Source organism: Stegostoma tigrinum, chromosome 5 (genome assembly GCF_030684315.1).
Source record: "Stegostoma tigrinum isolate sSteTig4 chromosome 5, sSteTig4.hap1, whole genome shotgun sequence".
In the NCBI taxonomy this organism is placed as follows: domain Eukaryota; kingdom Metazoa; phylum Chordata; class Chondrichthyes; order Orectolobiformes; family Stegostomatidae; genus Stegostoma; species Stegostoma tigrinum.
Genome location: NC_081358.1, coordinates 12,575,275 through 12,592,697, shown reverse-complemented (window position 1 = coordinate 12,592,697; position 17,423 = coordinate 12,575,275). Strand labels below are relative to the sequence as shown.

The window sequence follows — 17,423 nt, the reverse complement described above, 5'->3', positions numbered from 1 at the left end:
CTTAAAACTATGACCCCTCGTGGTAGTCAATCCTGCCCTGGGGAAAAGTCTCTGGCTATCGACTCTATCCATGACTCTCATTACCTTGTACACCTCGATCAGGTCACCTCTCTTCCTCCTTCTCTCCAGAGAGAAAAGTCTGAGCTCAGTCAACCTCTCCTCGTAAGACAAGCCCTCCAGACCAGGCAGCATCCTGGTAAACCTCCTTTGCACCCTCTCCAAAGCCTCCACATCTTTCCTATAATAGGGCGACTAGAACTGGACACAATATTCCAAGTGTGGTCTCACCAGGGTTTTGTAGAGCTGCAGCATAACCTCGCGGCTCTTAAACTCGATCCCCCTGTTAATGAAAGCCAAAACACCATATGCTTTCTTAACAACCTTATCCACCTGGGTGGCAATTTTGAGGGAGCTATGTACTTGAACACCAAGATCCCGCTGTTCCTTCACACTGCCGAGAATCCTGCCTTTAATCCTATATTCAGCATTTAAGTTCGACCTTCCAAAATGCATCACTTTGCATTTATCCAGGTTGAACTCCATCTGCCATTTCTCAGCCCAGCTCTGCATTCTGTCAATGTCTCGCTGAAGCCTGCAATAGCCCTCGATACTATCAACGGCACCTCCAACCTTTGTGTCATCAGCAAACATACTAAACCACCCCTTGACCTCTTCATCCAAGTCATTTATAAAAACTACAAAGAGCAAAGGCCCAAGAACAGAGTCCTGTGGGACACCACTTAGCACTGACCTCCGGGCAGAATACTTACCATCTACAACCACTCTCTGCCTCCTATCAGCCACCCAATTCTGAATCCAGACAGCCAAATCACCCTGTATCCCATACCTCCTGACTTTATGAATGAGCCTGCCGTGGGGAACCTTATCAAATGCCTTGATATTACTAGTAAGGATCTAAATATGCCTCATCATTTGTTGGAGTTTGTTCAACTGTTACAACAGTGGTAAAGTTCATGGGTCTGGCTGACTCTGCTAAAGAACTTTGCATCCCAGGATCATGAGAATTAGCAGTGGGCATTCAACCCTTGGAAGCCAGCTCCAACATTTAACACCATTATAGTTGATCTTATCCTGGTCCCAACTCCACATTTAAATGTGTACTGTTAGAGCAGTAGAACAAATTATATTCAGCGTGTTAAATTACATTACAGCTAGGGAATGTAAGTTCAGACTCTTAAAAAAATGTATCATTGGTAACTTTCTATTATTTGGGCTATTCCTCTTGTATGAGATTAAGATAAACAACTTCACCTATTGTATTACTTTGTCTATTGTGTCACTAAGCACAACTATGAACTTCTTCTTCAGTTTTGGGGAAAGCAAGGGGAAGTTGACATCTTTATTCGTTATCTTCCTTCAGCAAACATCTTTTTCTCATCTTGTCTTAACTGATCTTGCATGTGCATATTTCTTGGTATTTTTCTACAGCTATTAGAGCTGAGACATCAGTGATTTTAATCTTTATTTGTGTCCTTGTAAGAATTGCATTTGTTGGCCCGAACACTCTCAACTTTTCACTCTTGTTATAGGCAGTGACGTAAGTCTGCTGAGAATGAGCTGGCTAATGTAAATGAAGCCCAGCGGGTTAAAGCCTGTTGTGCCTGGGTCCTGAGGTGGATGTGCGGATGATATGCCTCCACACCTCACGCACATACACACACGCACATGCACACATGCGCGCACACACATGCAGACTCACATGCACACACACACACACACACACACATGCACATGCACACACACGCACGCGCGCACGCAAGCACACACGCACACGTACACACACATGTACACACACACACACGCACACATTTGGAAGCACAAATGCACACACACACACACACACACACACACACACACACACACACACACACACACACACACACACACACACACACACACACACTTACAGACACATAAATGCAATGTAGAGGAATTGAATTACAGTGGACCCCTTTAACTTCACAAGTAATGGAAAACTGCCTAGTTATGGACTATTAGACTGGTCGTCTGTTTTAATGCTACTTTATATTAATAGAGAATAAAATCCAATGGAGTACGAATCTAGTGATTAATCCAGCCCTGACATTTAACTGTGTACTTTTAAATTGTACCCTTGGTTTTTTCCCAAACATAGTGAAAGCTTACATATTTTTCAGTGTCAAAAATCTTAGAATATATATTCTTTAGGCACGAAATGTGCCGTCAATGTCCAGTCAGGTCTATATGTGACTCTAGATGTACCAGCAATGTTAACTCTAAAATGGCTTGGCAAATGAAGGGCAATTAAGAATTGGCAACAAATTCTAGCCTTATCAGCAATGTGCACATCCTTTGAAAGTACAAATTGTAATCTCTTTCGGATCTAAACTGTAACCTTAGTTTTGTATCAATGGAATTATATTTAATGAGACTTAAATTGTCCATGACCATTTTAGTTATACTTGACACATCTGCATATATTTTAATGATTAATTGAGTTGACCATGAATAGCTTAGCAATATAGCTTTGTATACTGATAGAGCAACTTTAAGGTCTATAGAAAAGGTTGCCATTAATTGCAATGGGTAAGGTTTTTAATCTAAGATCATTGGCATTTAAATCAAACTGGAAGAATTCTTCCTTTAATTCTTCTTGTTGCTCAGAAATATAACAATGAACTGAACTGCTTTTTTGTCAGAATACTTGCCACTTGTGCCAATAACTATGCCACAATGTAATACATTAACAAATTAACCTGAAACTTTACCTTTACCAAGGATTGACTGGTGAACCTGGTCAGAATGGAGAAGTTGGACGAAGGGGTAAAATAGGTCCGGTTGGTTTAAAAGGTATGTTTATAGTTTGAATAGTGCAAGAACTTTAAATTGCAATGTTTAGATGTAATCAACCATTTTATGTCTCAGGCAGTTGTTTATGCCAGGGAACGTTATTGAAGAATAAACAAAAATAATTGTAATATAGAACTGTGCAGCACAAGAACAGGCCCTTTGGCCCATGATGTTGGGGCAAACATGACACCAAATGAAAGTGATCCCTTCTGCCTGCCATTGGTCTACATCCCTCCATTTCCTTGCATATTCATGAGCTTATCTAACAGTCCCTTGAATGCCCCTATTATATCTGCTTCCAACAACATCCCCGGTAGTGAGTTTGAGACTCCTACAATTCTCTGTGTAAAAATCTTGCCCCTCACATCTCCTTTGAACTTTTCCCTTCTAACCTTAATTGTACATCCCGTTGTATTAGACATTAAAACTCTGGGATAAAAGATTCTGACTGTCAACCCTATCTCTACATTTCATCATTTTACAGACTTCTCTCAAGTTTCCCCTCAGCCTGCACCGGTCGAGAGAAAACAACTCAAGTTTTTCTAGACTCTCCTTATAATCTCCTTATAATTGGGGTGGCACGGTGGCACAGTGGTTAGCACTGCAGCCTCACAGCGCCAGGGACCTGGGTTCAATTCCAGCCTCAGGTAACTGTCTGTGCGGAGTTTGCACATTCTCCCTGTGTCTGCATGGGTTTCCTGTGGGTGCTCCAGTTTCGTCCCACAGACCAAAGATGTGCAGGCTAGGTGGATCAGCCACGCGAAATTACCCATAGTGTTCAGGGGGTGTGAAGGTTTTAGGGGGATGGGATGCTCCAAGGGGCAGTGTGGACTTGTTGGGCCGAAGGGCCTGTTTCCACACTGTAGGGAATCTAATCTAATCTAATAACTCATACCCTCAAATCCAGGCAGCATCCTGGTAAACCTCTTCTGCACCCTCTCCAAAGCCTCCATGTCCTTCTTGTAATATGGAGGCTTTGGAGAGGTGAATTAACCATCTCTCATGTAACGTACTAGAATATATAGAGAGGAATATAATGGAATGAAAGTCCTTTTGCAAATGTTTAAGTAATTGCTTTACATTTGTTCGGTTAAGGAACAGTGCTTTACTAACTCCATATCATGTAAGGATGAGTTTGTTCTCTGTTTCTTTAGTGAAACATAAACATTCTCTAGCAACACAAACTTTGCTTCATATTCTCTTTTCCTCATTTAATTTGGGTATTAGTGAGGAAAGAGGACAGTCTTGTGGTGCAATAGTAGTGTCCCTACTGCTGGGCCAGAAGATCCAGGTTCAAGTCCCACGCCAGGTCATTTGAGCCTCAGAATGCACTAATAACAACGGGCAAACATGTTGGTTACCAGTCTGCAAATCCTCCCACAAGGGCCTGATGGCAGGTGGTAAGAGCGGAAGTTCCCTGATCAGTCATCCAGGAAAAGAAACGGACAAACCACTGTCACACTTTGTTGCAAGAACCAATCCAATAAGGCTGTCTATGAGAAGCAAGAACAGATAGAAAGATACTGAGAGAAGTGAATTAGAAATGATATTAACATATATTCAGTAAAAGTGACACTAGTATTTTATTTAATCTGAGATTTAAGTGCATGTGCTGCATTTCATCATTTCCATGTACATATTTTTGGTTCAAACATTTACATACATCCCAGTCAATCCAATTGACAGAAGTCAATTTTATACCTAAATAAATGGAGAGGAACAAATCAAATTAATTCCTGTGCCTCAGGGTGAAAATAATTTCTGTGATTTGTTTGAAAACAGTTCAGTTCCTCTCTGTTGTTCTGATTTCAATTCGGTCTGCAGATGCAGAAACAACCTGGGGACAGATTGCTGCATTGTGCCACCTCTCATAACACCACACCATTGTTAGACCAGAGAATTTCTAGTTGTGCTAAAGCAGTATCTCTGCCGCAACAATTGTAAGAGTATCAGAAAAAAAACCCAGCTCCTTATCTGTGATGAAAGCAGTGTTTTATCACCAAGTAAAATTAATAAACCAGTGCCAAAAACACAGCACACATTGCATAATCCAGTAATAAAGATACATTCATAAATTCAGGCAGTAAACATTATAGATGGAACTCCAGTGTTCATAGAATCCCTATAGGGGGGGAACAGGCTCTTTGGCCCAAGAAGTCCACACTGACCTTCAGAGCATCACCCTATAAACCCACCTAATCCACACACCCCTTGAATACTAGGGGCAATTTAGCATGGCCAATCCACCTAACCTGCACATCTTTGGACTGTGGGAGGAAACAGAGCACCCAGAAGAAATCCAGAGATAATTGGAACTGCAGATGCTGGAGAATCCGAGATGACAAAGTGTGGAGCTGGATGAACACAGTGGGCCAAGCAGCATCTGAGGAGCACAAAAGCTGACATTTCCAAAGCATCAGCTTTTGTGCTCCTAAGATGCTGCTTAGCCTGCAGTGTTCATCCAGCTCCACACTTTGTTAACCCAGAAGAAACCCATGCAGACACAGGGAGAATGTGCAAACTCCACACAGAGGGTGGAGGAGTAGAATTGAACCCAAGTCCCTGGTGCAGTGAGGCAGCAGTGCTAACCACTGAGCCACCGTGCCGTCTCTTGTCAGTGAAGACATTGACACACTATAATTAAAGGTACAGGTATAAACCTTATAAATTGTTCATTTTCACATAATGAGCACATTTTTGTGGTGTCGTATATTTCTCCCGTTGTGCTTAGATATAGTAGTTGTAGTTTACTAATAAGTAGTTTCAAGCATGTTATACTGGCTGCAAGTAATAGGCTACATTTCTTAAAACTGATTAATATTGTATACTTTAACTGTCTTTTAAACTTTCGAACACATTGGGCGGAAAGTGACTGCCCTTAAAAAATCAACTTGCTCATTAAGATCATCAGAAGTGCTGTTCAAACCTAAACTATCCAAACATAAGTTTGAACTTTTTGAACAAAATGTCAGGTATGAGTAAAAGTATTTGTTGGATGGTACTTTCAAGATAATAGATCGATGCAAGCATTATAATAAAGGACAATTTGTCATATCTACCCTTGTTCGCTTATGAACATGTCTTACAATTATTCATGCAAAATCACATAGCAATACATCATTTTCATCAACATATGATTTCAGTTTGATGAAGATGAAGCATGGCTGTATACCCCACAGAAAACTGTAATTTTATTTTGATTTTAAAATAACATAATACTGTACAAGTGGTTAAAAACTAGTCATCTGTCTGTGATCTAAGATTCTAACTCATTTTGAATTATAATTTAGGTGATAAAGGAAATAAAGGTTACCCAGGACCTCCTGGATTGAAAGGTGAATCAGGTATTGACTCTGATTTCTAAAATATGTGATGTTCTATTCAGTTGTGGGATGTGGACATGACTGGTGGTTGGGGGTAGGGTGGGGAGTAGCATATGTTACCCGTCCCTAAACGCTTGAGAAGCTGGTAGTAAACTGCTTTCCTGACTACTGCAGTCCATGTGCCATCGAGCCAATGGCATAAGTGACCCAAGCCCCACATAATATGATATGAGAACCCAAAACTGATGCCATTTCCATGCCAAACCCCGCCTGAATCCTGTCAATTGGGTACACAACCATGCAGTACACAGCAATGTGATCTAACAAAATTTTAGATCGACATTCACCAGAACCATGGTGCATTATTTCTCTCCATTCACCTTGCCTACCCTGTATCCTTTGACATCTCCTTCAAAGTGTTGCTTTTGTTATACTGCTTTACTACAGACTGTAGCACCCATTCAGTCAGATAGCAACATAATCTCCGAAGATTACTTCTATAACCATCAGCATATCGTGCCCTCGGCAGAACCTCAAGGCAACCTTTTCTTCCTGATTTCTGTGCTGCTCCTGACGATATTCTCTGCAGACATGGGGCCAGCTTTCCCATTTAAGCTGATACTGCTTATTGCGATCTCTCTTCACCCTTCCACTGCCTCTGCAAATTGTCCTAATAGAAAAAGAAAGCCATACATCTATTTCTCAAGGCAGCCTTACAATGACAGCTTGACTGAGCTCCAACACTTACTAATGGATCGGATCAAGATTGGGTGTTTTCACAGATGCAAGTGGAGTGTCTGCTTTGATTAAATGACAGCTTTTCAAGGTTATAGCAAGTTATGTTGTTAAGTCTATATGTTAACTTGTACAAGATTAAGAGCTGTGATATGAGAAAAGCTTCTGCCATTGATATTGTCGTTGCTTTGATACCTTTATGGAGTTGACAAAGGAGCAGGTTTGCAAAACAGATTTTGAAATGGGTATTTTCTTAAGCACATTTCAAAACTAGGCGTTGCTATTATGTGGCTTGTTGGATTTTATAGTTGACACTGACTGAGTGAGCATGAGTGGGCAGGGAGACATGGAAGGAGTGTGAGGGCATGGGATGACATGAAGGGATGGGGCCATGATGATGGTGTGGAGGGGTTCTGGTGAGGATGTAAAAGGAATGCAGGTATGGGGAGTGGGTGGAGGAGACGTGGTATGAGGGATGAGGACTGGGAACTAAAGACCTTGAATACAAGTAGGACAAAATCTAAAAGAACCGAGGCAGAACTTCAAACCAGCCCAATTCAGCATTTTTCCACCTTCACGGCTGCGTCCAAACTGTCTCTGGGATCACCGAGCCTGACTTGTTCCTTCCCTCACCCTCACCTGAGTGATGCTGACAATTACATGCCAATTTGACAGCTTGGTGCAATGAATATATGACTACAAGTAACTGGATAGAAACTGCTTCTCTTCGGACTCACACAGACTTCATGGGCCAAAAGGCCGGTTTTATGTATTTAATTCAACATAGGGTATCACATTACAACTGGCAATGGAGCTACAGATCTCATTAAATAAAAACCAAAAGAACTGTGGATGCTGTAAATCAGGAGCAAAAACAAAGTTGCTGGAAAAGCTCAGCAGGTCTGGCAGCATCTGTGGAGGAGAAAACAGAGTTAATGTTTCGGGTCCGGTGACCCTTTGTCAGAACCTCAGTTCAGAGTAAGGGTCACCAGACCCGAAACGTTAACTCTTGTTTTCTCCTCGACAGATGCTGCCAGACCTGCTGAGCTTTTCCAGCAACTTTGTTTTTGCACAGATCTCATTAGCCTGGATTGAATTTCATTCCAGAGGCTCTATGTCAAACTGTTTTCCTGTTCGCTGCTATCCCTGAAAAGTAATCCTATAATTCGGTTACTATCAGTACAGCTGCAATTATTTCTGCACATCCGTGAAAATCAACAATCCTGTAAATATGAATATATGAATGTTATTGATGAGGCAGATCTGGAACATTATTGCAAACTTTATAAGAAAGCAAACTATGGCCAATCCCCATAAAATCATGCAAAGAGTAGGAAACTGGACAGTAATGCAAATTGCTAAATGTTGGGTTCTGAACCACTGCAGAATATTCAACTTAAACAGCTTCACCTAATATTTTAAGCAGTTTCCAGCTCTATTCTAATATTAACTTTAAATTTACTTTATGTATTTCAACAGCATATTAGTGATCAGCAATAACTGACCAACACTAACAAATCAATACATTCTTTAGAGTTGCAATGCCTCTGATATCTATTTCTGATATCTATGGAGGTCTTATTTAATATATTATTACAAAATTGCTCCATATTGTAGATTTCCTAATAATTAGACAGTGAATCCTTTTGTGCTACAGTCATAAATAGTTATCAGACTAACAAAGGATGTTTATTCTGGCCAAGGCAACTTCATTTCCATCTGTTTTCTGGTCACTTAATAGGTAGCTTCTGTGACTGTGGAAGATACCGGAAAATTGTAGGTCAGATGGATATCAACATTGCTCGTTTGAACAATACAATGCGCTTTGTAAAGAATGGTAGGTAATTTTACTTTTAAGTTGAATTGAAGCAGTTGCTCATGGAATGGGTATTCTTGTTTATGTCTATGAACAAGAATAATTGAGGGGATTTTCAATTAGATCAAAATTTATACTTGAATACAGCGAGACAAAACAACCTTCGTATCTGAAAATTTGTGGAAAGAAACTCTGTCATCCTAATCTGGCCTTGCTAACATGACTCCGAATCCACAAAAGTTTGGCTGAGTATTAAGTGCTCCCTGGAATGGCCTAGCAAGCCTCTTAGTTGTACCTAACTGCTACAAAGTCTGGTACAGGGAATGAAGCCGAACAAACCACCTAGAACCACCCAAGGCACCAGAAACAGCAATGGCACATAAAGCCCTGTCCATCTGCAAAGTCCTCCTCACTAATATCACAGAATCCCTATAATGTAAATAGAGGCCATTCAGCCTGAGTCTGTATTGACCCTCCAAAGAACATCCCACCCCCTCCCCATATCCCTGTAACCCCACATTTACCATGGCTAATTCACCCGGTCTGCACAGCAAAAGCATTTTACCATGGCTAATCCATCTAACCAGCATATGTTTGGACTGTGGGAAGAAATGGGAGCACCTGGACGAAACCCATGGAGACGTGGGGAAAATGTCCAAACTCCACACAGACAGTCACCCATGACTGGGATTGGGTTCCTGTCACTGAGGGGCTGCCATGTTAACCACTGAGCCAGGCTCCATGCTGCCCCAGGAGCTTGTGCAAAAAACAGGGAAACTGTTTCACAGACTAGCTGAGCAACAGCCTGACATAGTCATAGGCATGCAGCCAGACTTGTAGATAATATCCCAGACAACACTGTCATTTCATTCCTTCATATGTCCTGTTCCAACCAACTGCACAGGCCTAACAAGAGACAATAGCAAAATGATATTCTATCAAGAAGGAGTTGCTCTGGGTGTCCTCAAGATTTACTCTGGACCCCAGGAAAACTCATGGCATCATGTCAAACATTGGCAATGAACCCTCCTGCAGATGGCCATCTTAAAGCTCATGAATCTATTTTCCTCTATGCTGAACACACTTGTTGGAGAAGACTAAGGGTGACAAGTGCACAGAATGTATTCTGGATGGAGGACTGCAAAGTCAATCACCAAACGTGATTTGGTAGCACCACTACAGACTGTAGTGGCACATCCCGAAGGACATAGCTGCTAAGATAATAAAGTGTGGAGCTGGATGAACACAGCAGGCCAAGCAGCATCTCAGGAGCACAAAAGCTGATGTTTCGGGCCTAGACCCTTCATCAGAGAGGGGGATGGGGTGAGGGTTCTGGAATAAATAGGGAGAGAGGGGGAGGCGGACCGAAGATGGAGAGAAAAGAAGATAGGTGGGGAGGTAGGGAGGGGATAGGTCAGTCCAGGGAAGACGGACAAGTCAAGGAGGCAGGATGAGAGGGTAGATAGGAAATGGAGGTGCAGCTTGGGGTGGGAGGAAGGGATAGGTGAGAGGAAGAACAGGATAGGGAAGCAGAGACAGGCTGGGCTGGTTGTGTGGTGCAGTGGGGTAAGGGGAGATTTTGAAACTGGTGAAGTCCACATTGATACCATATGGCTGCAGGGTTCCCAAGCGGAATATGAATTGCTGTTCTTGCAACCTTCGGGTGGCATCATTGTGGCACTGCAGGAGGCCCATGATGGACATGTCATCTAAAGAATGGGAGGGGGAGTTGAAATTGTTCGCGACTGGGAGGTGCAGTTGTTTGTTGCGAACCGAGTGGAGGTGTTCTGCAAAGCGGTCCCCAAGCCTCCGCTTGGTTTCCCCAATGTAGTGGAAGCCACACCAGGTACAATGGATACAATATACCACATTGGCAGATGTGCAGGTGAACATCTGCTTGATATGGAAGGTCATCTTGGGGCCTGAGATAGAGGTGAGGGAGGAGGTGTGGGGGCAAATGTAGCACTTCCTGCGGTTGCAGGGGAAGGTGCCGGGTGTGGTAGGGTTGGAGGGGAGTGCATTTATATAGAGCCTTATGCGACCTCAGGGCGTCACACAACTTTTCTGAAGAAGACTCCCAAACCGAAACATCAACTTTCCTGCTCCACTGACGCTGCCTGGCCTGCTGTGTTCCTCCAGCTCCACACTGTGTTATTTCTGACTCCAGCATCGGCAGTTCCCACTGTCTCACAGAAACAACAGAATTGTGTTTAATCTGTGAACTTACAGCCAGCAGATCCTCTGTTCCACCATTACAATTAAGAGATTTCTCTGCAATTTTCATGGTCTACAATTTTGCTGCAGCTCCTTGATGCCATACTTAGTCAAATGCAGCCTTCATATCAAGGAATGTTATGCATCTTTGAGAGAAGGAATTATTGACGTGCTGAACTCCAACATGGCAATGATGGTGTACTTCTCAATGCTACACTGACTGGCATTATCATGCTACTTACTTTTAACGGATCCTATGTGCATGTGCCAGTGAATCCTCCATAAAGGCATACAGGATAGCTCAAACCAAAAGAGTGTGAATGCGCTGATGACAACTTCTTGGAGCTGAAATTGCCCTGGTGTGTCAAACTAATAGGTACAACCTGGCAATCAAAGAGTCGAAATAAGGAAGTATAAGTTAAAATATTTAATTCAATGTAAAACACTGTATAGAAAGAAAAGAGAGAAAATTGAAAATGATAAGGGAGGAAGTTACTTCTGGTGATAAGAATGCCGCCAATTGGCTGAACAATGAGTGGAAGCCCTAGGTGCTTCTTCACTGTGAAATAATTCACTGTTTCTAGATTTGGGCAATTTTCCAGTCCCACCTGACATCATGCTCACTCAAGACAACAAAGTGTGTAGGAACAGACAAAGGGGGTGGCCATGGGTACCCGCATGGGCCCAAGCTATGCCTGCCTCTTTGTAGGTTACGTGGAACAGTCCCTCTGCCGCACCTACACAGGCCCCAAACCCCACCTCTTCCTCCGGTACATTGATGACTGTATCGGTGCCGCCTCTTGCTCCCAAGAGGAGCTCGAACAGTTCATCCACTTCACCAACACCTTCCACCCCAACCTCAAGTTCACCTGGGCCATCTCCAACACATCTCTCACCTTCCTGGGCCTCTCAGTCTCCATCTCAGGTAACCAGCTAGAAACTGATGTCCATTTCAAGCCCACCGACTCCCACAGCTACCTAGAATACACCTCCTCCCACCCACCCTCCTGCAAAAATTCCATCCCCTATTCCCAACTCCTCCGCCTCTGCCACATCTGCTCTCAGGATGAGGCATTCCACTCCCACACATCCCAGATGTCCACGTTCTTCAAGGACCGCAACTTTCCCCTTGCAGTGGTCGAGAACACCCTTGACCACATCTCCCGCACTTCCTGCAACACATCCCTCAAACCCCGCCCCTGCCACCACTGCACTAAGAGGATCCCCCTTGTTCTCACATACCATCCCACCAACCTCCGGATACAACGCATCATCCTCTGACACTTCCGTTATCTACAATCCGACCCCACCACCCAAGACATTTTTCCATCCCCACCCTTGTCTGCCTTCCGGAGAGACCACTCACTCCGTGACTCCCTTATACGCTCCACACTCCCCTCCAACCCCACCACACCTAGCAACGTCCCCTACAACCGCAGGAAGTGCTACACTTGCCCCCACACCTCCTCCCGCAACCCCATCCCAGGCCCCAAGATGACTTTCCATATTAAGCAGATGTTCACCTGCACATCTGCCAATGTGGTATACTGTATCTGCTGTACCCAGTGTGGCTTCCTCTACATTGGGGAAACCAAGCGGAGGCTTGGGCACCGCTTTACAGAACACCTCCACTCGGTTCGTAATAAACAACTGCACCTCCCGGTCGCAAACCATTTCCACTCCCCCTCCCATTCCTTAGACGACATGTCCATCATGGGCCTCCTCCAGTCCCACAATGATGCCACCCGAAGGTTGCAGGAACAGCAACTCATATTCCGCCTGGGAACCCTGCAGCCCAATGGTATCAATGTGGACTTCATAAGCATCAAAATCTCCCCTCCCCCCACTGCATCCCAAAAACAGCCCAGATTGTCCCCGCCTCCCTAACCGGTTCTTCCTCTCACCTATCCCCTCCTCCCACCTCAAGCCACACCTCCATTTCCTACCTACTAACCTCACCCCTCCTCCTTGGCCTGTCCGTCTTCCCTGGACTGACCTATCCCCTCCCTACCTCTCCACCTATACTCTCCTCTCCACCTATCTTCTTTTCTCTCCATCTTCGGTCCGCCTCCCCCTGTCTCCCTATTTATTCCAGAACCCTCTCCCCATCCCCCTCTCTGATGAAGGGTCTAGGCCCGAAACGTCAGCGTTTGTGCTCCTCTGATGCTGCTTGGCCTGCTGTGTTCATCCAGCTCCACACTTTGTTATCTTGGATTCTCCAGCATCTGCAGTTCCCATTATCTCCGATCATGCTCACTCAAGTAGGTTTCACTAAATTGCACCCAAGGAGATAGAAGGAGAAAGTAAAGCATGTTAGTTCATTCAACTCTCCAACATTAATTAACATCTGACAGAATAAGGCTCTATTGTAAATTTCCAGTGCCAGAGAGACCATGTGGCAATAATTACGATTTACCACATCTTTGGGCTTTCTAATCTAGTCAACATTAATGTTCTTGGTAAACTTAGTAGATAATTTCCAATGAAATTAAATGAAATGGAAGTTCAACAACTTTATGTGTAGCTTAATGCCAAGTTTCCCTTTCAATGAAACATCTCTCAAACCAACAAAACATACCCTGGGGTGTGAGCAGGACAGCCTGGCCAGCAGCATCCTGATTTCTACACTTAACTGTAGGCCTGGTTGCTGCAAGCTGCTGATCAAATTACTTCTCAATAACCGAGCGCTAATAGCCTCAGCGTTATTCTGGCGGCAAATTCTGATTCATTGTATTCTACCACTGCAGAAACATAATTTTCTTCCACAGAAGAAACATTGCTAGTTTTAACTAGTTTCCCACACAAATTTGCACTGCATATGCCAAATACATTAACGGGTCACAGTCAAATGGACTGTAAAAGAATGTTTGTTAAATCACCTGAGGTAAACAAGTTGATGTAATTTAGTTTTTTTGCTGGAACTTAATTAAATCACTTTCTCTGAAAGTGACAGGTGGGAAAACCCATTGCATCAATTCAATTGGAACTAACCTGCAGAGAGGCAATTTGTGCCAGTTATTAGGAAGTACTATGAATATACATGATTACATCTCTCATCCAAAGTATTTACTATTGTAAACTAATGAACTATTGTGATGTTGGGGGAGGTTGTAGTGGAAAACCTGAGGGGGGGGAAAATATCTTATTTTTCAAGTAAGGGTGAGAAGAAACAATAAACAGGGATTTATTTAGCACTTTGCAGCACAGTGCATTCTGAGTCTCTGCCACTAAATATTTTTGAAGCGTGGGCATTTTGCATTATAAAGAAATGGAGCAACTAATTTGTACAGAGGTAGCACAAACAGCATTGAAAGTTACTGCGGAATTGATTTCCACGAACCTTTCCGACAATGCTTTCCAGATCATTATAACTTGTTGCCTAAATAATCTATTCTTCTCACTGGTTCTTCTTTGAACTTGCAAACTGTGGACACAAAGCAGTCACAACTCCTGGCCCCTGTTACACAGCTTCTCTGCTTTATTCTCCACAGTAATAGCAGGCATTAAAGAGACAGCAGAGAAATTTTACCTCATTGTGAAAGAAGGGAAGAATTACAATGCTGCACTTGTGCACTGCCAAGACAGAGGAGGGACGCTAGCAATGCCAAAGGATGAAGAAACAAACACACTGATTGCTGCCTATGTGAACAAGACCGGTTTATCGCGAGTGTTCATTGGGGTGAATGACCTAGAAAAGGAAAGACAATTCATGTATACTGATGCTACCCCTCTCCAGGATTATAGTCATTGGAGACCAGGAGAACCCAACAATGCGTTTGGAGGTGAGGACTGTGTAGAAATTGTAAGTGATGGAGGCTGGAATGATGTGGAATGCCATCTCACCATGTATTTCATCTGTGAGTTTTTAAAAAAGATTTCATGACCGAACCGGTTTTACCAAAGATGACATTCATGAGTGGCTCATAATAAAAATATTCTGTTTTTATCTTTGGTTCATAATGTGGTAAATGGTAATTAAGTACACATAATTAGATCAGTCAATTCTATATTAAATCATAAAATTATGTACAAAGCTTTTGGATTTCAAAGGAAGATGTTGGGGTGAAATATTGTTCAAAGATTTACTTTACTGATTCAGAATTTGACTATTTTGAACTCCAATTTTTTTTTGGTGTGTTTTGCAATCAGGGCAGCATAATCTAATATGTTCCCTGCAGGGTTCCATGTAATTTAGCCCCGTACATTATTTCCTACTATACAGCCCAAACCTTTTAATATAATTGTCTCTTTTATTGTTTAACAGCAGACTCCATTATGAAATCTGTAACACCTTTACAATCGCTTTTCAAAGAGGTGTGTACCCTAGGTGCTATGCATTTTCCAATTTCTTGTTGTACTTGATATATATGTCACAAAAATACCAAATTCTCAACCACGTGGTCAGCATTTGTAACTTTTGAGCATTTGTAACTAAAGTAATTTGCTCCCTCTGCTGTTAATTTTTTAAACTCCACTCCAGCAGGTGGGAAAGGTATAGGGTTAAGGGGATTAAAATGGAGAAAATTGGGTGATCAGTCAAAGGTTGGTCTGGTATTATTTTCTCTTTGGTGATATTCAAGTCCTGTTCAGGCAGTAAAACATCCAAATATGTGAAATTCTTGTATTCCTTCTTACATAGTTCCTGTTGTTCAAAAGATAAACAGCTGTCTGTGTACTTCATTCCGAACAGAAATAACACAATGGAGAGTGCTACTATTATTCTTGAACCATCTTCTTAGATAGTGGGGACCTGTAAGCAAATGTTCAACTGTAATCTGAATAGGCAGAATCCCAGTTCATGGATAATCTGGTCATATGATATGAATCCATCCTGGGATATCTGGGAGCAAAAATTCTCTACTGTGAGAATAAATCCAAAAGCTGTTTTTACAAAGCTAACAGCATTGATTATATCTCAGTCCACTGGCAAGAAAGATGCAATAGCAGCTCCATGGGAAAGAGATATTTCTGCCATTTGGAGGAATTCCAACTATTGGATCATGGAACTTGACTCTTGTCATGTTTGTTTGGACTTTCTCCACTTTTCATCTTCCAATTCAGTCAAAGCTAGGAAGAAAGTCTCAATAAGTCTAAAAAATCTCCACTAGAACCAAGACCAGGAGTTGGCCCAAGCAAACTATCAGTTAACCCCATCTTGGGCTCCACTGATGTCACAACTCAGACCCAGCTGCCTGCTGCATTCACTGCCAAGCTACTGGTTCTGGTAATGATCAATGGCTACTGGTTCCTTCTCGAACTGCTTCAGGCTATCAGCAGTACCAGCTTGGCAAGTGAGGTGTCTCCTGGCCACATTTACATACAAGCTTAGCTTCAAGTGGCTGCACCTGATACACACTGATTACAGTGCCTGCTTCTGCGCACATGTGGATATAACTAGTCACTGTGTACCAGCAGGACGAGTTTGTTTCCCTCGATGTGGGATATCAGTCATGCAGGGAGTCACTGCAACATCGCTTGCTGTAATTTATCATAGTCCCTTTCTTTATGCAGTAAGATAGTGCTACTTACCCAAAACAGCTTGCAGCAGCAGTGAGAATGAAGTTCAGAGAGTGAGAAAGACATTAAGAGTTGGAACTTTCCTGTTTAAAAACATATTTCCCATTAGTCTTCTGTTTTGAAAAAGCTGTTGTCAAATGGAGGTACCTGACACATTTTGTTTTAGTTTTTGTCTCCTCAATACTTGAACATTACTTAGTTCCCGTCCAAAAGTACATGACGTTAAATGTAAATCATTGTTATTTTACTTTGCCTTGTATAGTTTGCACCTATGTTTATCTCTTTTTGTTACATGTAAATTAAAAAGAACCTGAAATCTGTTTGAAATGTTGGCTTGTCTTTATTTTCAAGCTGAATGCAGAAGGTATAATCAGTAAGCTTTCAGATGACACGAACATTTGTGATTCTGTTGATAGGGAAGAAGATGTTCTGACGCTACAGCCTGATATTGATCAGTTGGTAAACTGGGCAGAGGAATGGCAGATAGAATTTAATCCCAATAAGTGCGAGGCAAGGCATTTTAGCAGAGGGGCCTTGGTGTACAAGTCCACGGGTCCCTAAAGGTATCGGCACAGATAGACAGGATGGTAAGTAAGACATTCAGGATGCTTGCCTTCTTTAGCCAGGGTGCGGAATATAGGAGCAAGGAAGACTTCTTACAACTTTATAAAACTTTGGCCCATTGTGTTCACATGAAGTAGCTATCAACTCTCATCCCATTTCCCAGCACTTTTATGCCAAGGTGCTTCAAATGATCACCTAAATAGTACTTAAAGGTTATAATCTCATCCTTTCAGGCAGTGAGTCCAAAATACCAAGAGCCCTCTGTGTGAAAAGGTTCCTCCTTAAATTATCTTTCTCCCTCTTGTCCCTTACCTTAAATCTACACCCCGTATTAATTGATCTCTCACCGAAGGCGAAAAGATCCTGACTGTCCCCTTCATCATTTTGTACACCTCAGTTAGGTC

The 17,423-nt window shown here is 42.6% G+C and overlaps 1 protein-coding gene across 2 annotated transcripts in view; it reads left to right on the top strand.

Moving 5' to 3' along the window:
* colec10 (collectin sub-family member 10 (C-type lectin)) overlaps positions 1–16,737 on the top strand; it is a 75,089-nt gene extending 58,352 nt beyond the window's left edge. For both annotated transcript variants that reach the window (XM_048529324.2, XM_048529323.2), the window contains 4 exons: positions 2,779–2,850; positions 6,141–6,194; positions 8,650–8,745; positions 14,430–16,737. In XM_048529324.2, coding sequence (XP_048385281.1) covers positions 2,779–2,850; positions 6,141–6,194; positions 8,650–8,745; positions 14,430–14,821 — 614 coding nt within the window. In that variant the 3' untranslated portion in view covers positions 14,822–16,737. The remainder of the gene's footprint in view (positions 1–2,778; positions 2,851–6,140; positions 6,195–8,649; positions 8,746–14,429) is intronic.
* The last annotated feature ends 686 nt before the right edge of the window (positions 16,738–17,423 follow it).